General features: G+C 43.1%; 1 protein-coding gene across 2 annotated transcripts in view; it reads right to left on the minus strand.

Annotated features, from left to right (window-relative positions):
• Positions 1-4,023: 4,023 nt before the first annotated feature.
• The window catches only part of LOC137615789 (uncharacterized), a 60,615-nt gene continuing 42,071 nt past the window's right edge, over positions 4,024-22,567 (minus strand). Inside the window, exons 4-5 of one of the 2 annotated variants that reach the window (XM_068345486.1) lie at positions 16,912-17,183; positions 4,024-4,706 (exon numbers count right to left, since the gene is read on the minus strand). In XM_068345486.1, the coding sequence (XP_068201587.1) occupies positions 4,066-4,706; positions 16,912-17,183 (913 nt within the window). In that variant the 3' untranslated portion in view covers positions 4,024-4,065. The remainder of the gene's footprint in view (positions 4,707-16,911; positions 17,184-22,567) is intronic. The other variant, XM_068345485.1, reaches the window with a different exon arrangement.

Genomic DNA, 22,567 nt, shown 5'->3' on the forward strand with positions numbered 1-22,567 from the left:
GACTTCTGGTTGTTTCCAAAATTGAAGACGCCACTGAAAGGATCCCGTTTTGAGACTAGAGAAGAGATAATGCGGAACGCGACGGCGAAGATGAACACCATTCCAAAAGAAGACTTCCAGAGGTGTTTCCAGCAGTGGATGGATCGGTGGGCTAAGTGTGTGCAAGCACAAGGGGCCTACTTTGAAGGGGATTAGGGTCCAAATCCTGTCAGGTAAGTGAAATATTTTTTCCGGCATAAGGTCGGATACTTTTTAGACAGGCCTCGTACATACGTCCATATACCAAGGCACTTGCCAAAATTTTGGGGGGTAGCCGACATCAAATAAATGAAACAAAAAAGGGACCCTCTCCTCTCTACGTTCCTCCCAGCCTAACAAGGGATTCAACCAAGTTCGGCTGGTACTGCTAGGGTGTCACAGCCCACCCTCCCACATTATCCACCACAGATGAAGCTTCAAAACGCTGAATCCCCTACTGCTGCTACCTCTGCGGTCATCCAAGGCACTGGAGGAAGCAGCAGGGTCTACCAGAACTGCGTCACAATCGCTCGCCATTCATTCCTATTTCTAGCACGCTTTCTTGCCTCTCTCACATCTATCCTCCTATCACCAAGAGCTTTCTTCACTCCATCCATCCACCCAAACCTTGGCCTTCCTCTTGTACTTCTCCCATCAACTCTTGCATTCATCACCTTCTTTAGCAGACAGCCATTTTCCATTCTCTCAACATGGCCAAACCACCTCAACACATTCATATCCACTCTAGCTTACTAACTCATTTCTTACACCTGTTCTCACTCTCACTACTTCGTTCCTAACCCTATCTACTCGAGATACACCAGCCATACTCCTTAGACACTTCATTTCAAACACATCCAATTTCTGTCTCTCCGTCACTTTCATTCCCCACAACTCCCATCCATACATCATAGTTGGTACAATCACTTTCTCATATAGAACTCTCTTTACATTCATGCCCAACCCTCTATTTTTAACTACTCCCTTAACTGCCCCCAACACTTTGCATCCTTCATTCACTCCCTGACGTACATCTGCTTCCACTCCACCATTTGCTGCAACAACAGATCGCAAGTACTTACACTGATCCACCTCCTCAAGTAACTCTCCATTCAACACGACATTCAACCTCGCACCACCTTCCCTTCTCGTACATCTCATAACCTTACTCTCACCCACATTAACTCTCAACTTCCTTCTCTCACACACCCTTCCAAATTCTGTCACTAATCGGCCGAGCTTCTCTTCCGCGTCTGCAACCAGTACATTATCATCCGCAAACAACAACTGATTTACCTCCCATTCATGGTCATTCTCGTCTATCAGTACCTCCCATTCATGGTCATTCTCGTCTATCAGTTTCAAACCTCATCCAAGCACTCGAGCATTCACTTCTCTCACCACTCCATCAACATACAAGTTAAACAACCACGGCAACATCACACATCCCTGTCTCAGCCCCACTCTCACCGGGAAACCAATCGCTCACTTCATTTCCTATCCTAACACATGCTTTACTACCTTTGTAGAAACTTTTCACTGCTTGCAACAACCTTCCACCAACTTCATATAACCTCATCACATTCCACATCGCTTCCCTATCAACTCTCTCATACGCTTTCTCCAGATCCATAAACGCAACATACACCTCCTAACCTTTTGCTAAATATTTCTCGCATATCTGCCTAACTGTAAACTGATTCATACAACCCCTACCTCTTCTAAAACCACCCTGTACTTCTAAGATTGCATTCTCTGTTTTATCCTTAATCCTATTAATCAGTACTCTACCATACACTTTTCCAACTACACTCAACAAACTAATACCTCTTGAATTACAACACTCATGCACATCTCCTTTACCCTTATATAGTGGTACAATACACGCACGAACCAAATCTACTGGTACCAATGACAACACAAAACACATATTAAACAATCTCACCAACCATTCAAGTACAGTCACACCCCCTTCCTTCAACATCTCAGCTCTCACACCATCCATACCAGATGCTTTTCCTACTCTTGTTTCATCTAGTGCTCTCCTCACTTCCTCTCTTGTAATCTCTCTCTCATTCTCATCTCCCATCACCGGCACCTCAACACCTGCAACAGCAATTATATCAGCCTCCCTATTATACTAAACATTCAGTAAACTTTCAAAATATTCCACCCACCTTTTCCTTGCCTCCTTATTTTAACAACCTTCCATTTCCATCTTTCATTGTCTCTTCAATTCTTGAAACAGCCTTCCTTACTCTCTTCACTTCTTTCCAAAACTTCTTCTTATTCTCTTCATATGAATGACCCAATGCCTGACCCCACCTCAGGTCAGCTGCCCTCTTTGCCTCACTTACCTTGCGCTTTACTTACACATTTTTCTCTCTATATCTTTCATACTTCTCTACACTATTACTATGCAGCCATTCTTCAAAAGCCCTCTTTTTCTCTTCCACTTTTACCTTCACTCCTTCATTCCATCATTCTCTGCCCTTCCTCATGCTGCCTCCAACAACCTTCTTTCCACACATATCACTTGCAATCCCAACAAAATTTTCTTTTACTAACTTCCACTCCTCCTCTAAATTACCAGTTTCTCTTACTATCACTTCGTCATGTGCCATTTTGAACCTTTCTTGATATTTACTTTTTACCCCCGGTTTAATTAGCTCTTCAACCCTCACTAGCTCCCTTTTTCATCCACCTACTCTATTCCCCCACTCTTTTGCTACAACTAATTTTCCTTCCACCAAAAAATGATCACACATACCGTTAGCCATACCCCTAAACATGTGCACGTCTTTCAATCTTCCAAACACTCTTTTAGTTATCAACACATAATCTATTAATGCCCTTTCTACCACTCTTCCATTTGCCACTCTTACCCATGTATACTTGTTTTTATCTTTCTTTTTGAAAAAGCTAGAACTCATCACCATCTCTTGCTCAACACACATATCTACCAGTCTCTCACCACTCTCATTTTCACCTGGTACGCCATACTTCCCAATGACACCTTCTACCTCTCCAGCACCCACTCTAGCATTTAAGTCACCCATGACAACTACATAATTCCTTCTACCCAGTCCTTCTACACACCTAGTACATGATGAAAATCAACACAATATAGCATTTATTAGAGATAAAATTCAACCTCACAATGGGATGAAACTCTAGTCTCTTTAAAATTTATTAGAAATACACTTAAACCTGACAATGGCATGAAACTCCAGTCTCTTCAAAATTTATTAGAAATAAACTTCAACCTGGCAATGGGATGAAACTCTACTAGTCTCTTTAAATAAAATGCAAAGTAACTATCAATCCTGCCCAAGGACTAGAAATTTATTTAATTTGGTCACAATAAAGTGGTGATTTTCATTATGTATACAGAAGGTCTTCAACTTAGAAACTTAATAGATTTCAAGAAGCTGTTTGTAAGTCGAATTTTAATAATTTTGGCCTAGAGTAAGCATAATCTGAATCCCATGCCTATGATTTCCTGCTACAAATGTCAATAAATAGTTGGGTTTCCTATGAAATAAATATCTGGTTATTACTAATGTCAATTTGCTTACTGTGTTAAATATAATATTGATTTGATTTATTACAATGTTTCTTTATCCTACTCGTATCTGTTCTTTTCAGTTGGATTTGTGTTTTTATCTCTGAATAAAGGTTGAATGTTTGTTACTTTGGGACCTTCTAACAGGTATTAACTCTTAAGGGGTAATTTGAATTAAATGAGTCTTACAATGACATAGCCTGGGAGATATAGTATATGAAGAGTTTTAGGAAGTAACTGGCCTTTCAGTCCATAAAAGTCATGAATTCTCATTTACTGGAAAGGTCCTCTGACTGTACGAGAAATCTACAGTACAGTATTACATAAGCCAAACTAATTTTCTTGCATTAAGAGGAGGATTTTCAATTAGTAATTTCCTGGTTTACGAGAATGACAAATCTCAATTATCTGTAAAATACAGAAAATATCCATTCCATTTGAAAATGTTCCCTACCTTTCAAAAATTTATCTTTTTTGCAAACTTAGACAATATAAACAAAAAAAATAATGGAATTAAATATACTTACTTGTAATGCATGGCATGAATGTGAAGTATAGTTAATCCTTCCTCCCTCAAGTCCATACACATGTCTGACACTATATTTGTAACGATTTCCACCATTGTCAAGCCAAGAGTGATTACAGCCAGTTTCAGAACTTTTGCATGACTTTGAATAGAAATGCTCCCAAAACGTTATATTTTCATCAACAGGTAATCCTATATCCTTTAAAAAAAGGGTATATCGTAACCTAGCATGGTGACGAAGACGATTGGTTCTGCTTAACGTCTTGTGAAGCTGTTGCATGCACAATGGGAAAAATTTGCTTTCATTTTCAACATCCTTGTGGGTAATATTATATGGGATTTTCAGTTTATGATTTCCTCCACATTTAGACATAAATAGGTGCCTTAAACTTTGAGTTATGGCTCTTATTCTTTGGTCACTTAGAGACATTTCATAATCAAGCCTCTGAGATGACAATTCTTCAATACCATGCTTGAGTACTGCACTGAAGACTGAACATAAAAACTGTATTAAAAAATGGCATGGTATATCTACTTGGCCTCCATGCACCACAACCAAGCGGTCCCTCACTAAAGATGAAACCATAGTCCATGGAACTGCAAAAAAGAAGGGAAAAATTTTATTAAAAAAACATGGAAGACACTTTTGTAAAAGACAAGCTTTGCAAAACATTGAAGGATCATACAATGCAAAGTAAGCAAATACAGTATACTATTGTAACTCAATGAGAGTTTAGAAATGAGTCCGAGTGGTTTCATTTAACTATTCAAAATGATGATAGTCAGATGGTCTGGTTAAATTATATCTACTACATAACTAATAAGAACAAACAAGGTTTTACACTAAAACCTATTATTATTTCTATGAACTTCCCCTGATATTTAGATTGTTTCTTCTCCAGAAGCTCTGTTTAATCGACAAAATTTTCCCATTTTCTTTCCCTTCAATAAATACATGCCCTTAACAAAGGAATTGAACCTTCTAGTAGTAAGTGGTAAGGAGTGCCACAACAGATACTCTTTGTCTCCTTCAGTTTTTCAGTCGTATTGGCCATAATCACAAGCGCTCCAGATTATTTGCTTACTGCACATTAAGATGTCTTCCCCAGGTTATGTTAGTAATTACTGAATGGAATGTGCACAGGAATCATTTCTGTGAGATCATGATATACAATCCCTTTCTGTATTATGTCGGGCAATCTTCTTTCCCACAGTTATCGCTACATTAAGGGATCAGTTGCCTGAAATGCCTTCTCCAATAACTTCTATCAGAGGCATCCTCTTCCACCAAACCTCTTCTCTCCATATCATCCATCACCTATCTCCCCATCTAATTCTCTGCCTTCCTCCCGTACTACTACAGGGCCCAATATGGCTACCCATTTCCTTTGTTAGTAGCGAATTACGCACGGTGTATCTCCCGCTTGCTCTCTGTGTTTTTGTTACTAAAACCAGGATTTATCATGCATTCTCCAGCATCTTCAGCCTCTGGAAAGTTGAGTATTTAATCTTTCCTGCTTATAATTTTTAGCTCCCTTCTCACAGTTAAATTAGCATAATTTAGATGTGTTTATCGGAGGTTAGCCGGTCACCGGAGGCGCCATTTTGGACGCTGTCGTTCGCCATATATGCCTTATTTAGTCAGTAGAATGACGTTCCCGGTATTTACTTTAATGAATTATAGCTATTTAGGCAAAATTATACTAGTGAAGATAAGATCATGCACGTATATTTCCTCTTCCTTCAATGTATCGATTGTATACGTTAGAATCTCGGTGATATAGCGTAGCCGGATCTCGACCGGCGCTAGGCAAGCATATGCGTTTTAGTATACTTTCGTACATTATCCCCATTTACCCTCTTGTATCGTTTTATCAATTCAACAGGAGATAGTATATCTCCTAGAATTATTTATATAATTCAATACTCGTCTCTTTTAGAGATTTAAGGGTAAACCCTTCCTTCCCTCTGAGCGTCGCCACAACCCTATCTTGGTCTTGCCATTGAGTAGTGTATTCCGGCTTGACTAGGCTAGTGTTTCTGTCTTCCCTCTTTGCCGGTGAGTATCCCGGCTTTGATTTATGACAGTAACTCAGAGTATTCAGTCTTAATGTTGGCAACTCTGCTGCCGGAGGAGTAGTCACTCCCCTGCCGGTTTACAGTTGCAGACATAGGAAGCCTAGCTTCCCTAGCCCGCATCCGAAGTGGTAGTACACTGCCGCCACCTTCTCCCTTGCGGTCTAGAAGACAAATCTTGTTTCAGCAAGGTCCTGGGCTGAGGAATCGATATTCTTCTGCTGTCCAAGACGGCGCCGATATTGAAACGATGTTTCTGAGTTTGTGATCGAAAGAGGGCAGCAATTGTGCCGCCTTCCTCCGACACGACACAAAAGACCCTTTCCCTTCCCCTCTCTGTCCTTTAGCGTTGGCCTAGCCATCGCAATATCTTTGGCCGGTGTCCTACAATCTCCCCGCTTGCCGGGTGGGTTGTGGTGCCGGCCGGGCTCCTACATAGGCGGCTTGATTGCTGCTCCGACCTTCTCCCTACGGACGCAAGGCTCCATAAAGGTTGTCCCGGCCATGACGGCTGCCGGTGGGCAACCCTGATGACTTTGAGTGTTCTTCAGTCTTCTCTTGGACTGCCATCCACATCCCTGGAACTGGCAGAGTAGCCGGCAACAGATCCTGTGGTTGGGTGGAAGCTAGAATGATACAATCCTCCCTTCCATTTGAACCCTCATTCTGGAAGAAGGCAGTAGGGACAGTAGTACCTACACCCTTATTTATTGTACTAAACTATAATAATAAGGTAGCTCTTCTCTTCATGCTTTCTCTCAGTTGGCTAGTGCCGTCAGGTACTAGCCTAGCCAGCAGCATGCCGGCAGAACTACAGTACTGTATAAGATTATACAGTAGTTTATATTTTCCAACATATTCTGTGTGTCCTCTCACAGTCCATTGTTGAGACTAATTATAATATTGAAGTTGTACCAACCATGTGTCACACGATCGTACATAGTTCATTTTGTCCTTGTATCTTTGCTCTCCCCTCGCACTAAAACGAACCTGAAAATTCATGTCTGCTTTTCTCCTCTGTAACAGTGTCAATATTTGAACATGAAAATTCTTGTTGCTTTGAGATTTTGTATATGAAGGAGAGTGTTCTTTAATAAACTAACTCAGTTGCTTTCACGCTGCCTTTGAGTTCACAACCTTTCTCGCGGCACCGTCACATTTGTGACCCCGGAGTGACCACCAATGTGACGGTGCCGCGAGAAAGGTTGTGAACTCAAAGGCAGTGTGAAAGCAACTGAGTTAGTTTATTAAAGAACACTCTCCTTTATATACAAAATCTCAAAGCAACAAGAATTTTCATGTTCAAATATTGACACTGTTACAGAGGAGAAAAGCAGACATGAATTTTCAGGTTCGTTTTAGTGCGAGGGGAGAGCGAAGATACGACAAAATGAACTATGTACGATCGTGTGACACACGGTTGGTACAAAGTGAAGAATTCCTTCAATACCCTGATGAGCCAAAGGTCATCAGAACTTAATATTTTTACCCTACAACATTAATATTCCTTTATGGAAGGGTTAGTGCTAGTATACACTAATTTTAACTCTAGAGATTAGAGGACTTCCACTCTAGTTTTCCACAAATAAGGAAATTCTAAATATTAATATAGAGGGAGGTCACAGCAATTGGCTGGACAGGAGGCACAGATATGTGTCTTTCCTATTTTCTTTCTAGCTTACTATCCTAAGCTATAATGGTAATGGTAATACCATTTTATACATGTGTGTGTATATATATATATATATATATATATATATATATATATATATATATATATATATATATATATATATATATATATAAATTTATCAAGTGTGATAAATCACCACATACTCATTTCATTTTCCTTTCTTTACAGGAGGAGACCAAGGGGAAATGCGAAGTGATGCACTGTAACCACAAGAGTAAGAACTTTTGTGGTCACACTATGCGCAAGTCTCATGCTGCCTGCTCAGTCGCAAACGAAACCTTGAGGTATTGGGACCCCAAGGACTGCAACGTCTGCTCGGCCTTGATGACCGAGGGTTTCGGTGATCCCAAGTCGATGGAGTCGAGGGACGCTGCGAGGGAAAAGCTTCGGAAATGGGTACGAGGGTTCCAGAAGAACTCTCCGGGACCATACCTTCCCAAGGACATGATGAGAAGCATGCTGTTCCCGAAGGTAACAGCTAATGCCGTCGTACCCCAGGCACGACCCGGGCTTCCTTGCGTCCAGATCGCAGTTGAGGCCGACATCAACGAGGCTATGCAAGGCATGGACATCCATCAGGAGAGGATGTCTGAAGTGTCCACGGACACAGAAAAGGATCTCCTTTAAGAGGATCCTGAAGAAGAGGTGGCCCTACCACCCGGAGGAGACAAGGATCTCGACTCGACGGAAGCGGAGGAGCCCCCTCTGCCTGTGTCGGCATTCCAGCCGGCACCGTCTACGTCTTCAGCTCCTACCCCTCCATTAGACTCGCTGGGTCAAGCTGTTATGGCCTACTTTATATTGCTAATGGACGCTCTACGTAAAGAAAACGTAGATATGAAAAAGGAAATGACGAAGGAGTTCCGTGAAGCAACTCAGATCGTCACTTCCCCCGTGTCTTACAAGCGACCCAGAGTGAAGGACCTGCCACCTTACTCCGAAACCAATCCTTGGAGGTATGCAGAGTTCATGCCAATTACCAACGGTAAACTCTACATTTCGGAGAAGATGGGAGCCGTCCACCTGGACGACATTGAATGTTAGCCAAACTTTGCGGCTTACCTGGAGTGTTTCATCCGGCTGAAGAGTGGGCCAGAGTCTAAAGAAGAGACGGAACCAAAGGAGGTCATGGTCTTCGACCGCGACAAGGCACAGGCTCTCTTGACGAGTAGCCTAAAGAAGGCAGGGTATACCAACTCGAGAGTTTCTGCACTGAGCAAGAAACACCCTACTTTTCTTGCCACTTCTTCAAGAGCTTTCCCCTTCTCATCGGAAGCTCTTCAAAGTGTGCTAAAGGCTATTGATGCAGGCAAACCATGCCCTACGCTAGAGGAGTGTAGGCTATTGTCTCTGGCCTTGCCCACAGATGAGAAGGAATGGAAGGAGGTCCACCTAACCTTCTCAATCTCGAAACTCGATGCAGACATCGCAGGATAGCAGTTCAGCGAGAACCTCCCGAAGCTATCTCACTTTCTCCTGCAAAGAGAACAGGAGACAAAGGAGAGGCTAGCCGCTTCTCTTTCCCTCAAGAACTGCATGGAGATGTGTGCAGGCGTTGCTAGCACCCCAGATATGTACACACTCCAGGCTAAGATACACATGGCCACCCTAGTCAAGGACTTGTGCGCTTCGTGAAGGCCAGGAGGGCCTGCAAAAAGTTTGTGTTTGCCAATGCAACGGTCAAACACGAACCCAGGAAGCTGATTACTTCCTGTATCTGGGGCAAGGACCTCTTCCCAAAGGAAGTGGTCCAAGAAGTAGTCGAGAAAGCCGCCACGGAGAATAGGAATTTTTTCCAAATGTGGGGCATTTCTTCAAAGAGAAAATCTTCCCCTGATGCTGGTCCCCAACCTAAGAGGAAGACAAAGAAGCCAAGACTACCTTCTCGGCCTGTACAACAACATCCCACGGTCACTATGACCACGATGCCCCCAAGTGGTCGCTCAACCACAAACAACCTTCCAAGTGGTGCCTCAACAGCTGGTAGCCCAGTCACCAGCCTTCAACCCAGGTTTTGAGAGGCACACCACTACCTTCCTACCTTTCCCCCGAAAGGAAGAGGATCTAGACGGGGCTCCTCAAGAAACCCCTCACGAGGCAGGGGAGGATGTGGTCAGGGTGGCAAACCCTCAGGACCATCCAAGCAATAAGATGCTCCAGGTAGGAGGGAGACTCCTCCACTTTCAGGATCGTTGGACCTTCGATCCCTGGGCCCACAGCCTAATCAAGAATGGACTAGGATGGAAATGGAACAAATCTCCACCTTCATTTCCTCAGTTCTCCCAGCACTCCACCCCCTTACTGGAAGAATATACCTTAGAACTCTTGAACAAAAAGGTTATAAGGAAAGCAAATAAAGATGAGAAAAAAAAAAAAAAAACTCTGAGGCAGACCAAGTGAGGCAGTATCACCACTTCAAACTTTGCATAACCCTAATGCTGATAATACCCTAAATATTGATTAAGCTAAGTTCAGAAGCTTCTTATTCTACTAGATTTGAAGAAGTGGTTACTTCCAAGGCACACTTCAACTCTCCAACTTCCTGATGGATAAAATAGAAAAATTGTTGTCTCAGATTAAGAAAAATGCTGGATATTCAGGTTCATGTTTACTGTAGTACTTAAGACTACTTTAAGCATACTGACTAGAACCAAACTAATTGGTTGCCTGACCGTGTCTTAGATTTCAATTTGATGTATTGACCCGATAATTGAGCTTGAAGAACTCAAAGCCTTCTATCACTCTAATTGATTTTACCAGTCAAAGGATCCAATAACTGCTGCTAAAGTTATTGGATCCTTTGAGCGGTCAGACAGTTCTACATTGGATCCCTCTCTCTGGTTACGGTTCAACTTTTCTTTGCCTACACATAGACCGAGTAGTCTGGCCTATTCTTTACACATTCTCCTATATCTTCATATACCTGACAACACTGTAATTATCAACAATTCTTCTTCACTCAAGGGGTTACCTCTTGCAATGCAATTATTCAGTGGCTACTTTCCTCTTGACATGGATAGAAGAGACTCATTAGCTATGGTAAGCAGCTCTTCTAGGAGAAGGACACTCCAAACTCAAACCATTGTTCTCTAGTTTAGGGTAGTGCAATGGCCTCTGTACTATGGTCTTCCACTGTCTGGGGTTAGAGTTCTCTTGCTTGTGCACTCGGGTACACTAATAATCTTGCTTTGCTTCCTCTTGTTTTTTTTTAAGTTTTTATAGTTTATATATAAAAGCTTTATTTTAATATTGTTATTGTTCTTAAAACATTGTATTTTGATTGTTCATTACCTCTCTTGTAGTTTATTTATTTCCATGTTTCCCTTCCTCACTGGGCTATTTTACCCTGTTGGAAGCCTTGGGCTTATAGCATCCTACTTTTCCAACTAGGGTTGTAGCTTAGTTTATAATAATAATAATAATAATAATAATAATAATAATAATAATAATAATAATAATAATAATAATAATAATAATAATAATAATAATAATCACTATAATAATAATTGTCGTCGTCGGCGCCCACTCGTGTCCGAGTATTGGGTTCTGTCGTTAGCCATCAGCCTCCTATCTTTGGGGTGGGTGCTTATGTCTGATGTGGCTGTTAAGTCCTAGTCTGTGGTGGAAGAGTCGCGGACAGTGTTCACAAGGGAGGGTAGGTGGTGGGCGGGGCTGTTCTAATCGTTCTCTCCTTCTTCTCCTCCTAGCCTCCTCATTTTGTCTCCTCCTCTCCTCGAAGTCCACGGTGCCATGGTGTACTGTACTCCTCCAGGTTTTCCTGTCCCTGGCTGTTTCTTCTCATGAGGAAGGATCGATGTCAGTTAGAGACAGGGTGCGCTTTAGTTGATCTTTATAGCGCATTTTCGGGGCTCCTCGTGGTCTGGTGCCCTGGGTCAGTTCTCCGTAGAATATCTTCTTTGGGAGCCTAGATGGATCCATCCTATGCACGTGTCCTATCCAGCGGAGGCGGTGGTGGATGATGGTGGCCTCCACGCTGGTCAGCGAGGCACGTTCTAAGACTTCAATGTTGGTGGTGTGGCTCTCCCAGGGGATTTTCAAGATCTGCCTCAGTTTCATTTGTTGGAAGCTTTCTAGGTTTTTAATATCGCTTCTATATAGCGTCCATGTTTCACATGCATACAGGAGTGTGGAGAGGACTACTGCCCTGAACACCATTATTTTGGTGGTCATTGTCAGTGCGTGGTTGTTAAATACGCGGCAGTTGAGTCGGCCAGAGGCGGAGTGGGCTGCCCTGATCCTGTTCTCCACGTCCTTTTTGCTTGTGGGAGCTGATGTTAGGATGCTCCCTAGGTAGGAGAACTGGTCCACCTGTTTTAATGGTTGGTCATTCACTGTGGTATTGAAGTTTGGGAGCATCAGTCCTGGTGGATGTTGGACGAGGGTCTTGGTTTTGTCTGTGTTGACTTGCATCCGAAAACGTTCGTAGGCAGAGTTGTATGCATCAGCTAACGACTGCAGGTCCTCTGCCGTCTGACCTGGGGTGGCATTGCCGTCAGCATACTGCAGTTCTCGCACTGCACACAAGGTGGTCTTGGTTCTGGCGCGGAGTCTAGCGAGGTTGAAAACGCCTCCATCCATGCGGAAACGTAGGTCGACTGAGGGTGTGTCTGGGGGAATCTCGTTGAGCATTGCTGCGGTGCATAGCGAGAAACACGTTGGGGCCAGAACACAGCCCTGCTTCAGGCCGCCATTGATAGGGAATGGGCCTGAAAGAGAGTTCTGGTGGCAGACTCTCCCAACCATTCCGTCATGGAGGGCACGCACCAGCTTGACAAAATCGAGTGGGCAGCCATATCTTTTGAGGAGAGCCCACATGGCAGGTCGAGGTACTTTGTCGAAGGCCTTTTTCAAATCCCAGAAGATGAACATTATGGGCTGTTGTTGTTCGAGGTTCTTCTCTTGTAGTTGTCGCACGCAGAAGATCATGTCTATGGTCCCGCGAGAAGGTCGAAAGCTGCACTGGGACTCTGGCAGGACGTCTTCTGCGAGAATAAGGAGGCGGTCAAGGAGAATCCGAGCGAAAATCTTACTCGCGATGCTTAGTAGTGATATTCCCCGGTAGTTGTTACCATTCTCCCTGTCTCCCTTCTTGAAGATGGTAATGATGTTTGCATCGCGGAAGTCACTGGGAAGGGTCTTGGTCTCCCATATTTTCAGTATAAGGAGCATCAAACGGTTCCTCAACCCGGGGCCACCGTGAGTGAGGAACTCCAACGGGATGTTGTCTGGCCCTGGGGCTTTGCCGGGCTTCATGCACTGCAGGGCCTTGTTGAAGTCCTGGATGGAGGGTGGTAGCGCCATCCAGTGATGGACGGGATGCTGCGGGGTCATTTGCAGGAGGTCGTCTGGGGTGTCTGATTGGTCATTGAGGAGGTTCTCAAAGTGAGACCTCCACCTGGCCAGGATGCCCTCGCTGTCGGTGATGGTCATGGCCCCATCCGCGTCCTTCAGGCCATCCACTGATGACCGTGAGGGACCGAATATTTCCTTTGTTGCTGCATAGAAGCTGCGCAGGTCACGTTGGTCAGCGAAACTCTGTATTTCTGCAGCTTTTCTTTGCCACCAGGTGTTCTGGGCTTCACGGATTCCTCTTTGGCAACCAGCTTCAGCCACCTTGTGAGCACATTTGTTAGCTACTGTTGGTTGGTTTTCCAAAGTCAGGCGTGCTTGTCGTTTGGTTTCAATGAGAAGAGAGATGGTAGCATCATTCTCATCGAACCAATCCTGCCGTTTCTTGGTGGTATAGCCTAGTGTTTCCTAGGGCCATGGCGTTTCTGAAGGTGGTCCAGTGGTGCTCAACAGTGGCCTGACCCACGGGGTCTGCGAGGTGTCGTTCGCAGGCCTCCTTGTAGTTCTGTGCCACCTGTGGGTTGCTGAGCTTGCTACAATCAAAGCGTTGGTGTGGTACGCTGTCAGGTGCCCTTCTGGGTGGTCGTAGGGTCGTCACGGAGAGTCGGGAGATGAGGAGTCTGTGGTCCGTCCAGCAGTCGTCCGCTCCGGGCATGGATCGGGTGATGCGGACGTCTCCTCGGTCTCTGGCTCTGGTCAGGACGTAGTCCAGGGTGTGCAAGTGTTTAGATCGTGGGTGTCTCCATGTGGTCTTTTGTCGCTTTGGTAACTGGAAGATGGTGTTGGTTACCTCAAGTTGGTGTTCTCCACACAGACCCAGTAGGAGTTGGCCATTGGCATTGCAATTTCCAATGCCATGGCGGCCGATGATTCCCTCCCACAGGCGATGGTCTTTGCCTACTCGGGCATTAAAGTCGCCAAGCACAACGAGCTTGTCGTTGACGGGCACTGCCTGGATGGTGCGGTCGAGCTGGGTGTAGAAGGCAGCTTTGTCATCATCGGTTGAGGTCATAGTCGGGGCGTAGACAGAGATCAGGGTGAGGTGTCTGTCCCGCGTGATGGGGATGCGGACAGTCATCAGGCGCTCACTGATGGCCTTGGGAGCGAGGTTGTGCTGCTGCACTAGCTGGGAATGGATGGCGAAGCCGACACCGTGGATGCGAGGCTCCTTTAGGGCCTTGCCTTTCCAGAAGATGGTGTAGCCTGTTCCAGTTTCCCTGATGTTGCCCTCTTCGGGTAGTCTGGTCTCGCTAAGAGCCGCCACATCAACATTGAAGCGGGCTAGCTCCTTGCAGACGAGGGCTGTACGTCGTTCCGGGCGGTTGGTGTTCATCCCGTCTTGGAGGGTGCGGATGTTCCACGCACCTAAGGTTAATATTTTTTTCTTGTTGTTTCGACCGCATTAGTGGGATGTCCGCCAGCCGCGGTGAGCTGACCAGACGGGTTTGCCGTGTCCGATGTTTACCCCACCTTTTCTAGGGGCCTCCCCATGTGGGGTGGGCTGCGGTGTCCTCAATAGGCCAGCCCAGTCAAGGGTCCAGCTGCTGAACTCTGGTGTCACGGCACCGTCACCAGAGAGCGACTAAGGGCTTCCAGCTATCCAGGCCTGCCCCCTTCACCCACGGTGCTGTCGCCTCAGGACTTGGTGGTGGTGATGATGATGATGATGGTGAGAAAGAGATGAAGAAGGGTGGAGGAAACGACAGAATGCCAGTAGCTGGGTATATTGTTTTGGGTGGTCGTGGCTTTGCAACGGCCACGCACACATACTTGGCCCACATCGTTTTCACCGCGGCTCAAGACATATGAGACATGCGGCTTCTCCGATGTTAGTTGCATCGGGCTACCGGGTTCTTGTTATGTCAAGGCCCGCCTTGTTGCCTGCCCGACAGGCATTGCCCTCTTCCGCCGGCGCTGGGAAGCTCCGCCGTTGGGGTCTTGTTTGGTTTGATTTTGGAGTTTTCCTTCTCCTAGCCTTTGCCTATCTGAAATAAAGGAGAAAGCCTATAGGGGTCCAGTCTTGGTCTAGTCTCTCAGAACTGGCCTTAGTGGTGTGGTTGAGCCTGCCAGGGTGGATAAACTACCCCACCGCCATTGCCCAGCCGATCATTGAGAAGACACTCAAGCTAAACCTTTTATTTTGATTATCATTAGCGTCCACATTCAAATTGCAATTGTTTCTGAAGGTGTCTGGTACCAGACAACTTTATAGTAATGTTAGAGAAAACAGGCTACCAGACAACTTCACACTAAACAGGCTAATCTCATCATGGGTGACATTGAGCCATAACCTTTTGTTCTGATAGCCTTATACATGAAAAAATCTATTAAGGAAACCCAATTTGAATCGTAAATGTATTGTACGTCTAGTACAAAAGTAATCATAAAAAAACTCGTAAAAACTGGCAAACTATTGTACACACTCCTTTTGGAATTTTGCCAGGGCTTAAATGCCAAAGTGCTTCATAATCTGTAACAGGCAAATGATTGGGGCACCCTGCTCTTACCACCTGTCAATAACCAACTATCTTATTAATTAGTTCGGCAGCTATTACAGTTCTATAGAAGACATTTCTGTATTTTAAATAACTTACATTTCTATAACTAGTAAAAATACAAGTTACTTCAACATTGGTTATTTCTATTTCAATAGCAATATACATTAGCTTAGTGAAATTTCTTCCGATATCCGATATGAGAGAGAGAGAGAGAGAGAGAGAGAGAGAGAGAGAGAGAGAGAGAGAGAGAGAGAGAGAGAGAGTTCTATTTCCTATTTAAAGGTCAGGAGACCATTAGCTTTGAGGACATTAGCATGATGACTATAGGTAGCATGTTGGCCAGGGCACCAGCCGCTCGTTGAGATACTACCGCCAGAGAGTTACAGGGTCCTTTGACTGGCCAGACAGTACTACATTGGATCCTTCTCTATGGTTACGGTTCTTTCCCTTTGCCTACACATACACCGAATAGTCTGGCCTATTCTTCAAAGATTCTTCTCTGTCCTCATACACCTGACAACACTGAGTATACCAAACAATTCTTCTTCACCCAAGGGATTAACTACTTCACTGTAATTGTTCAGTAGCTACTTTCCTCTTGGTAAGGGTAGAAGAGACTCTTTAGCTATGGTAAGCAGCTCTTCTAGGAGAAGGACACTCCAAAATCAAACCTTTGTTCTCTAGTCTTGGGTAGTGCCATAGACTCTATACAATGGTCTTCCACTGTCTTGGATTAGAGTTCTCTTGCTTGAGGGTACACTCGGGCACACTATTCTATCTAATTTCTCTTCCTCTTGTTTTGTTAAAGTATTTATATTTTATATAAGAATTATTTATTTTAATGTTGTTACTGTCCTTAAAATATTTTATTTCTCCTTGTTTCGTTTCCTCACTGGGCTATTTTCCCTGTTGGGGCCCCTGGGCTTATAGCATTCTGCTTTTCCAATAAGAGTAAGATTCACTTAAATAGTTTCAGGTACAGTAATGTATATAGAATGAAAATGTTGGAGTAAATAGAACAGCTGGCTGTAATGTTGGACAGTACCCATGTCAAGCCCAAAGGGCCAGGCACTAAAAAAAAAAATAAAAAATAAATAAATAACTGATCAAGAACCGTACACTTTTATCAAACACAGAATAATACAGCACAACAGAAACAACTAACCTTTCAGTACATGATGGCATGAGTCATCCTTTTGACATGACAACATACTGGATGTTAGAATTTGCTCCACTATCTCCTGAATCTGTTCTAACAATCCTTGGTGATGAAAGTTCAATAATTGATGTTTCAATGCATAACGAGTATGTCGTCTCAAGATTTTCAAACTTTGTTTTATTGCTACTTCTCCCCCCTTTAGAAGTCGATATTGAAATAAACTAGTTTCTGCGTCAGTTAAAAATATTTGGAAAGACTTACTTTTCACACTTGCCAATCTGAAAAAAAAATATACAAATTTTAACAGATATTTATAACACCATATCAAAATTACCTAATCCATAAACAAAGCTTACTGATTTGCTTATAAAATACGTTCTAGTTGTAACTATAGTACAGCCACACAAAATTTCACTTGACCAAATATGACAAATTTGGAAATAATTTGTATTTTTCCTAACTATACAAACCTACAACTCTTTACAACGTAGATATATTTCGGCGATAGCTGAAACTAGCTGTTAAGCTTTTTTGCGAAGTACAGTACAACTACCCTCCGCTAATTAGCAGAGGGGGGAGTGTGGTAGACCAACCACTCTGCTCACACCAGCACTAGTAAATGAACGTTACTTTGCCAATGAGGCAGGACTTCCAAGGTGATGGTGGGACCAGTACAGTATGTGTAAAGAGCTCCAGGTTTGTATAGTTAGGGAAAATGCTAATTATTTCCAGATTTTTCATTTGTTCCAGCACTATATACAAACCATTATGCTCTTTACAGTGAAGACTCATTCTTAGGTGGGTGGAAGTCCAAAAAAACACAACTCGCTGATGACTGTCCTGGGGTATTGCTTTGCATAAGCTGTTTACAGGCACCCTGTCACGTTCTTAATCCTGAGAGTTAATGGCCCAGGGAATTTGTGCTAAGCTAAGGTATAATAATTTAGCAATGTGACTTGACCAGGTAAGCACAAACTTGTAGCCAAATTCCACACTTAACCTAGACATTGCCCGACTCCACCTCGCTTGGAGACTGGGGACAATGACACCCACCTGCAGTTAGAGGAGGTCAGCTTGCAGAGTTCCTCGAATGCTGAAATAGGAAGTGGACAGCCACTAACACATTCATTCTAGTCTTAGTCACGGGTAACATTTGCCCTTGACTAACTGCTACTTGTCCTAGGGAGCTGGGGTGTTTTTGACCACATTTTGTGCAGCCACCACAGGTCCTATCAAAAAAAGTATCTAGGTTCCTGAAGGTTATGTCTTGCAGGTAGTGGGTTGCAAACATGGTTTGACGTTTCCACATGCCCGCTTGTAGCACCTGTGTAAAAGAAAAATTATATTTGAACGCCAGGATGTGCCGACACCCCTGACGTCTTGAGCTAAGGGTCGACGGTTGGAAGAGTTAGAGCCTGGTTGTAGGGCTTGTTTAATCTCTTGCCTATTCCAGGAAGAGATTGTGCTCTTTGCCGTCTTCCTCTTGACCCTTCCTGTGCTCCTGAAGAGCCTTCTGATCTAAGGGAGACCTCTGAAAGTTCTTTCAAGATATTTCCTCAATGCCCTTACAGGGCAGAGTAACAACTGATCTGGGTCATCTGTTACGAAAATAAGACTCAATCTGAGAAGGCCAGAATCTAGTATCTGCTACAGCCAGATTTTGAGTCTTGGCTACAAACTCAGGGATGAAACCGATTGTCAATTGCCCCCATTCCTTTGAATGAGCAATGTTGTATGAGAGATCATCTAGCTCACTGACTCTCTTTGCAAAGACCAGAGCTAACAGGATAACCGTCTTCAATATCAAGTCACGAACCGATCTTTTCTGGAGAAGTTCATAAAGCGCTACTTTCAGAGAATGTAACACTTGCACTACATTCCAAGGAGGAGGTCCGACTTCCAATTGGGGCAGGTGCACTCAGTTCCAGATTACGATAGGCAGTTCTATCAAGGAGAAAATGTTAACTCCGCTAAGTCTGAAAGCGAGGATCAAGGCTGAACAACAGTCTTTCACCACTGAGACCGAGCAGTTTTTCCTCCCTGAGGTTCTACAAAAACCGCGCTATCGTTGGAATAGTGGCACTGAGAGGAGTGATACACCGTCCACAATAGCAACTTTAAAAGACGAACCACTTTGCCTGATATATGGCGGCAGAAGAATCCTGAAGTATCCTACCATTATTTATGCAACCTGTCTCGAAAAGCCCCTCGTTGTGAGGACCTGTTAGATAACCTTCAAGCATGAAGTCAAAGCATTAGAATTGAGTTGGAAGATCTTCTTGTGTGATTGCCTAAGTAAAACGTGAAGTTGAGGGAGCTCTCTCAGTGCCTCTTTGAGTAGATGAAGGAGGTAAGGGAACCATTCCACATATTAGCACAACGGAGCTATTAGGGTCATCGGGAGGTGGTGCGGTGCTTCCTTACTAGGGAGAAGGGGGGGAAACTCGTATACTTTTGGTTTGTCCCACTGATTTTGGAAGGTGTCTTGCCAGAATGCCTGGGATCTGGTACTGGAGAGAAGTACACCGGAAGTTTCCGGTTTAGAGACATCACGAACAGGTCAATAGTCTGAACCCTACAAAGTCAAAAACTCTGTTGTCTATCTGTTTTTTTAAAAGACTAATTGGATCCTACTATCTGAGTCTTCCTTATAAGATTGTCCGCCAGCACATTTTTCTTGCCTGGGATGAAACAGGCTGTTAGGGCTACCGAGTAGTCTTCTGTCCAACTATTGTCTGTCATTCTCATATGTCCTACCAATGTTCATTTCTTTTTCTTACATGTTGTTAGAATATCCTCTACTTTAGTTTAGCCTTCCTTAAGACTTAGAATATAGCTATTTACAACTTAAAGACCTAAGAACATAGCTATTTACAACTCATAGAGTTATAGAAAAAATAATGATGGGATTAACACTGAGAGACAAAAAGAGTAACACAGATACAAGAGCAAACTAAAGTAGAGGATATTATGACATGTAAGAAAAATAAATGGACATGGGCAGGACATATAGTGAGAGTGACAGATAATAGATGGGCATTAAGAATAACAGAATGGGTCCCTAGAAATTGCAAAAGAAGACAATGGATTGACAACCTAAGAAAATTTTGTGGGTATAGACTGGCATAGAAACATCATAAATATGATATTTTAATTATAAAATAAATTTTTGAATATACTTACCCGGTGAATATATAATAGCTGCAACTCTGCGGCTCGACAGAAAACACACTCAAAAAACTCGCGAGCGATCGCTATGAAGGTTGCGGGTGTGCCCACCAGCGCCAACTGTCGGCCAGATACCACTCTTGTATGTAAACAAAACCTTCAATTCTTCTCGTCCCGCTGCGTCTCTATTGGGGAGGAAGGGAGGGTCATTTAATTTATATATTCACCGGGTAAGTATATTCAAAAATTTATTTTATAATTAAAATATTTTTAAATATTTAACTTAGCCGGTGAATATATAATAGCTGATTCACACCCAAGGAGGTGGGTAGAGACCAGAGTTAATTATGTTTACAGCGTATAAGCAAGAGTTTTTTCATTTTGACAGTTATCAATATAACAAAACCAAAATAAATAGGTACCTGGTAAGGAAGTTGACTTAGACGATTACTCTGCCTTGTAAGTCTGTCTTCCTCACGGAGCCCAGCGATCCTCTTAGGATGCTGACAGACTCCCAGGAGCTGAAGTATCAAGGGCTGCAACCCATACAACAGGACCTCATCAAACCCCTAATCTGGGCGCTCTCAAGAAATGACTTTGACCACCCGCCAAATCAACCAGGATGCGAAAGGCTTCTTAGCCTTCCGAACAACCCATAAAAACAATATTAAAAACATTTCAAGAGACAGATTAAAAGGATATGGAATTAGGGAAGTGTAGTGGTTGAACCCTCACCCACTACTGCACTCGGTGCTACGAATGGACCCAGTGTGTAGCAGACCTCGTAAAGAGTCTGGACATCTTTCAAGTAAAATGACGCGAACACTGACTTGCTTCTCCAAAAGGTCGCGTCCATGATACTTTGCAGAGATCTATTTTGCTTGAAGGCCACGGAAGTTGCTATAGCTCTAATCTCGTGCGTCTTAACCTTAAGCAAAGATCGGTCTTCCTCACTCAAGTGGGAATGAGCTTCTCGTATTAAAAATCTGATAAAATATGACAAAGCATTCTTTGACATAGGTAAGGATGGTTTCTTAACCGAACACCATAACGCTTCAGATTTACCTCGTAAAGGCTTAGTACGAGCTAAATAGAACTTAAGAGCTCTAACGGGGCATAATACTCTCTCTAGTTCGTTGCCTACGATCTCTGATAAGCTAGGAATATCAAAAGATTTAGGCCAAGGACGAGAAGGCAGTTCATTCTTGGCCAGGAAACCAAGTTGAAGAGAACAAGTGGCTTTTTCTGACGAAAAACCGATGTTCTTGCTGAAGGCATGAAGCTCACTGACTCTTTTAGCCGAGGCCAAGCACACCAGGAAAAGAGTCTTAAGAGTGAGATCCTTCAGGGAGGCTGAATGTAAAGGCTCAAACCTGTCTGACATGAGGAATCTTAGGACCACGTCTAAGTTCCATCCAGGTGTAGCCAAACGACGTTCCTTAGAGGTCTCAAAAGACTTAAGGAGATCTTGTAGATCTTTATTGTTGGAAAGATCTAAGCCTCTATGCCGGAAGACCGAAGCCAACATGCTCCTGTAGCCCTTGATCGTGGGAGCTGAAAGGGAGCGAACTCTTCTCAGGTATAAGAGAAAATCAGCGATTTGGGCTACAGAGGTACTGGACGAGGATACAGATACTGACTTGCACCAGTCTCGGAAGATTTCCCACTTCGATTGGTAAACTCTAATGGTAGAAGCTCTCCTCGCTCTTGCAATCGCACTGGCTGCCTCCTTCGAAAAGCCTCTAGCTCTAGAGAGTCTTTCGATAGTCTGAAGGCAGTCAGACGAAGAGCGTGGAGGCTTTGGTGTACCTTCTTTACGTGGGGCTGACGTACAGTGAACCCTCGCTACTTCGCGGTTCGACCATCGCGGATTCACCACTTCGCGGATTTTTTCCATAACCCATATATATACAGTAATATATACATATATATGTATGCATGTATTTATGTATATATGTAGGTATGTATATGTGTATACATATAAATATATATATATATATATATATATATATATATATATACACACACACACATATATATATATATATATATATATATATATATATATATATATATATATATATATATATATATATATATATATATATATATATATATATATACATATATATATATATACATATATATATATATATATATATATATATATATATATATATATATATATATATATATATCTAAAGTAGGAAGATGTGATGTAGTTCTAAGGGAAAAGTATGGGAAATATGTCTGGGTAATAAGCAAAGCTCTACCTCCAGTTTGTTTCTACATTATGATCAGAGATAAATGTAAACAAAATATTGGTTGCCCTTTTTTATCGTGATTTTTAGCATGTTTAGGAAATGCATGATATAAAATCACCTTTAATATTTGTGCCTGTTTTAGTTTAGGGTACTGTAGTACATGCATTAAGTGTTCTGTACATTAAAGGGTAGTTTGTTAACAGTACTACGTACAAGGGAAGGTTTTAAAA

The sequence above is a fragment of the Palaemon carinicauda genome, chromosome 22 (assembly GCF_036898095.1).
Source record: "Palaemon carinicauda isolate YSFRI2023 chromosome 22, ASM3689809v2, whole genome shotgun sequence".
Taxonomy (NCBI): domain Eukaryota; kingdom Metazoa; phylum Arthropoda; class Malacostraca; order Decapoda; family Palaemonidae; genus Palaemon; species Palaemon carinicauda.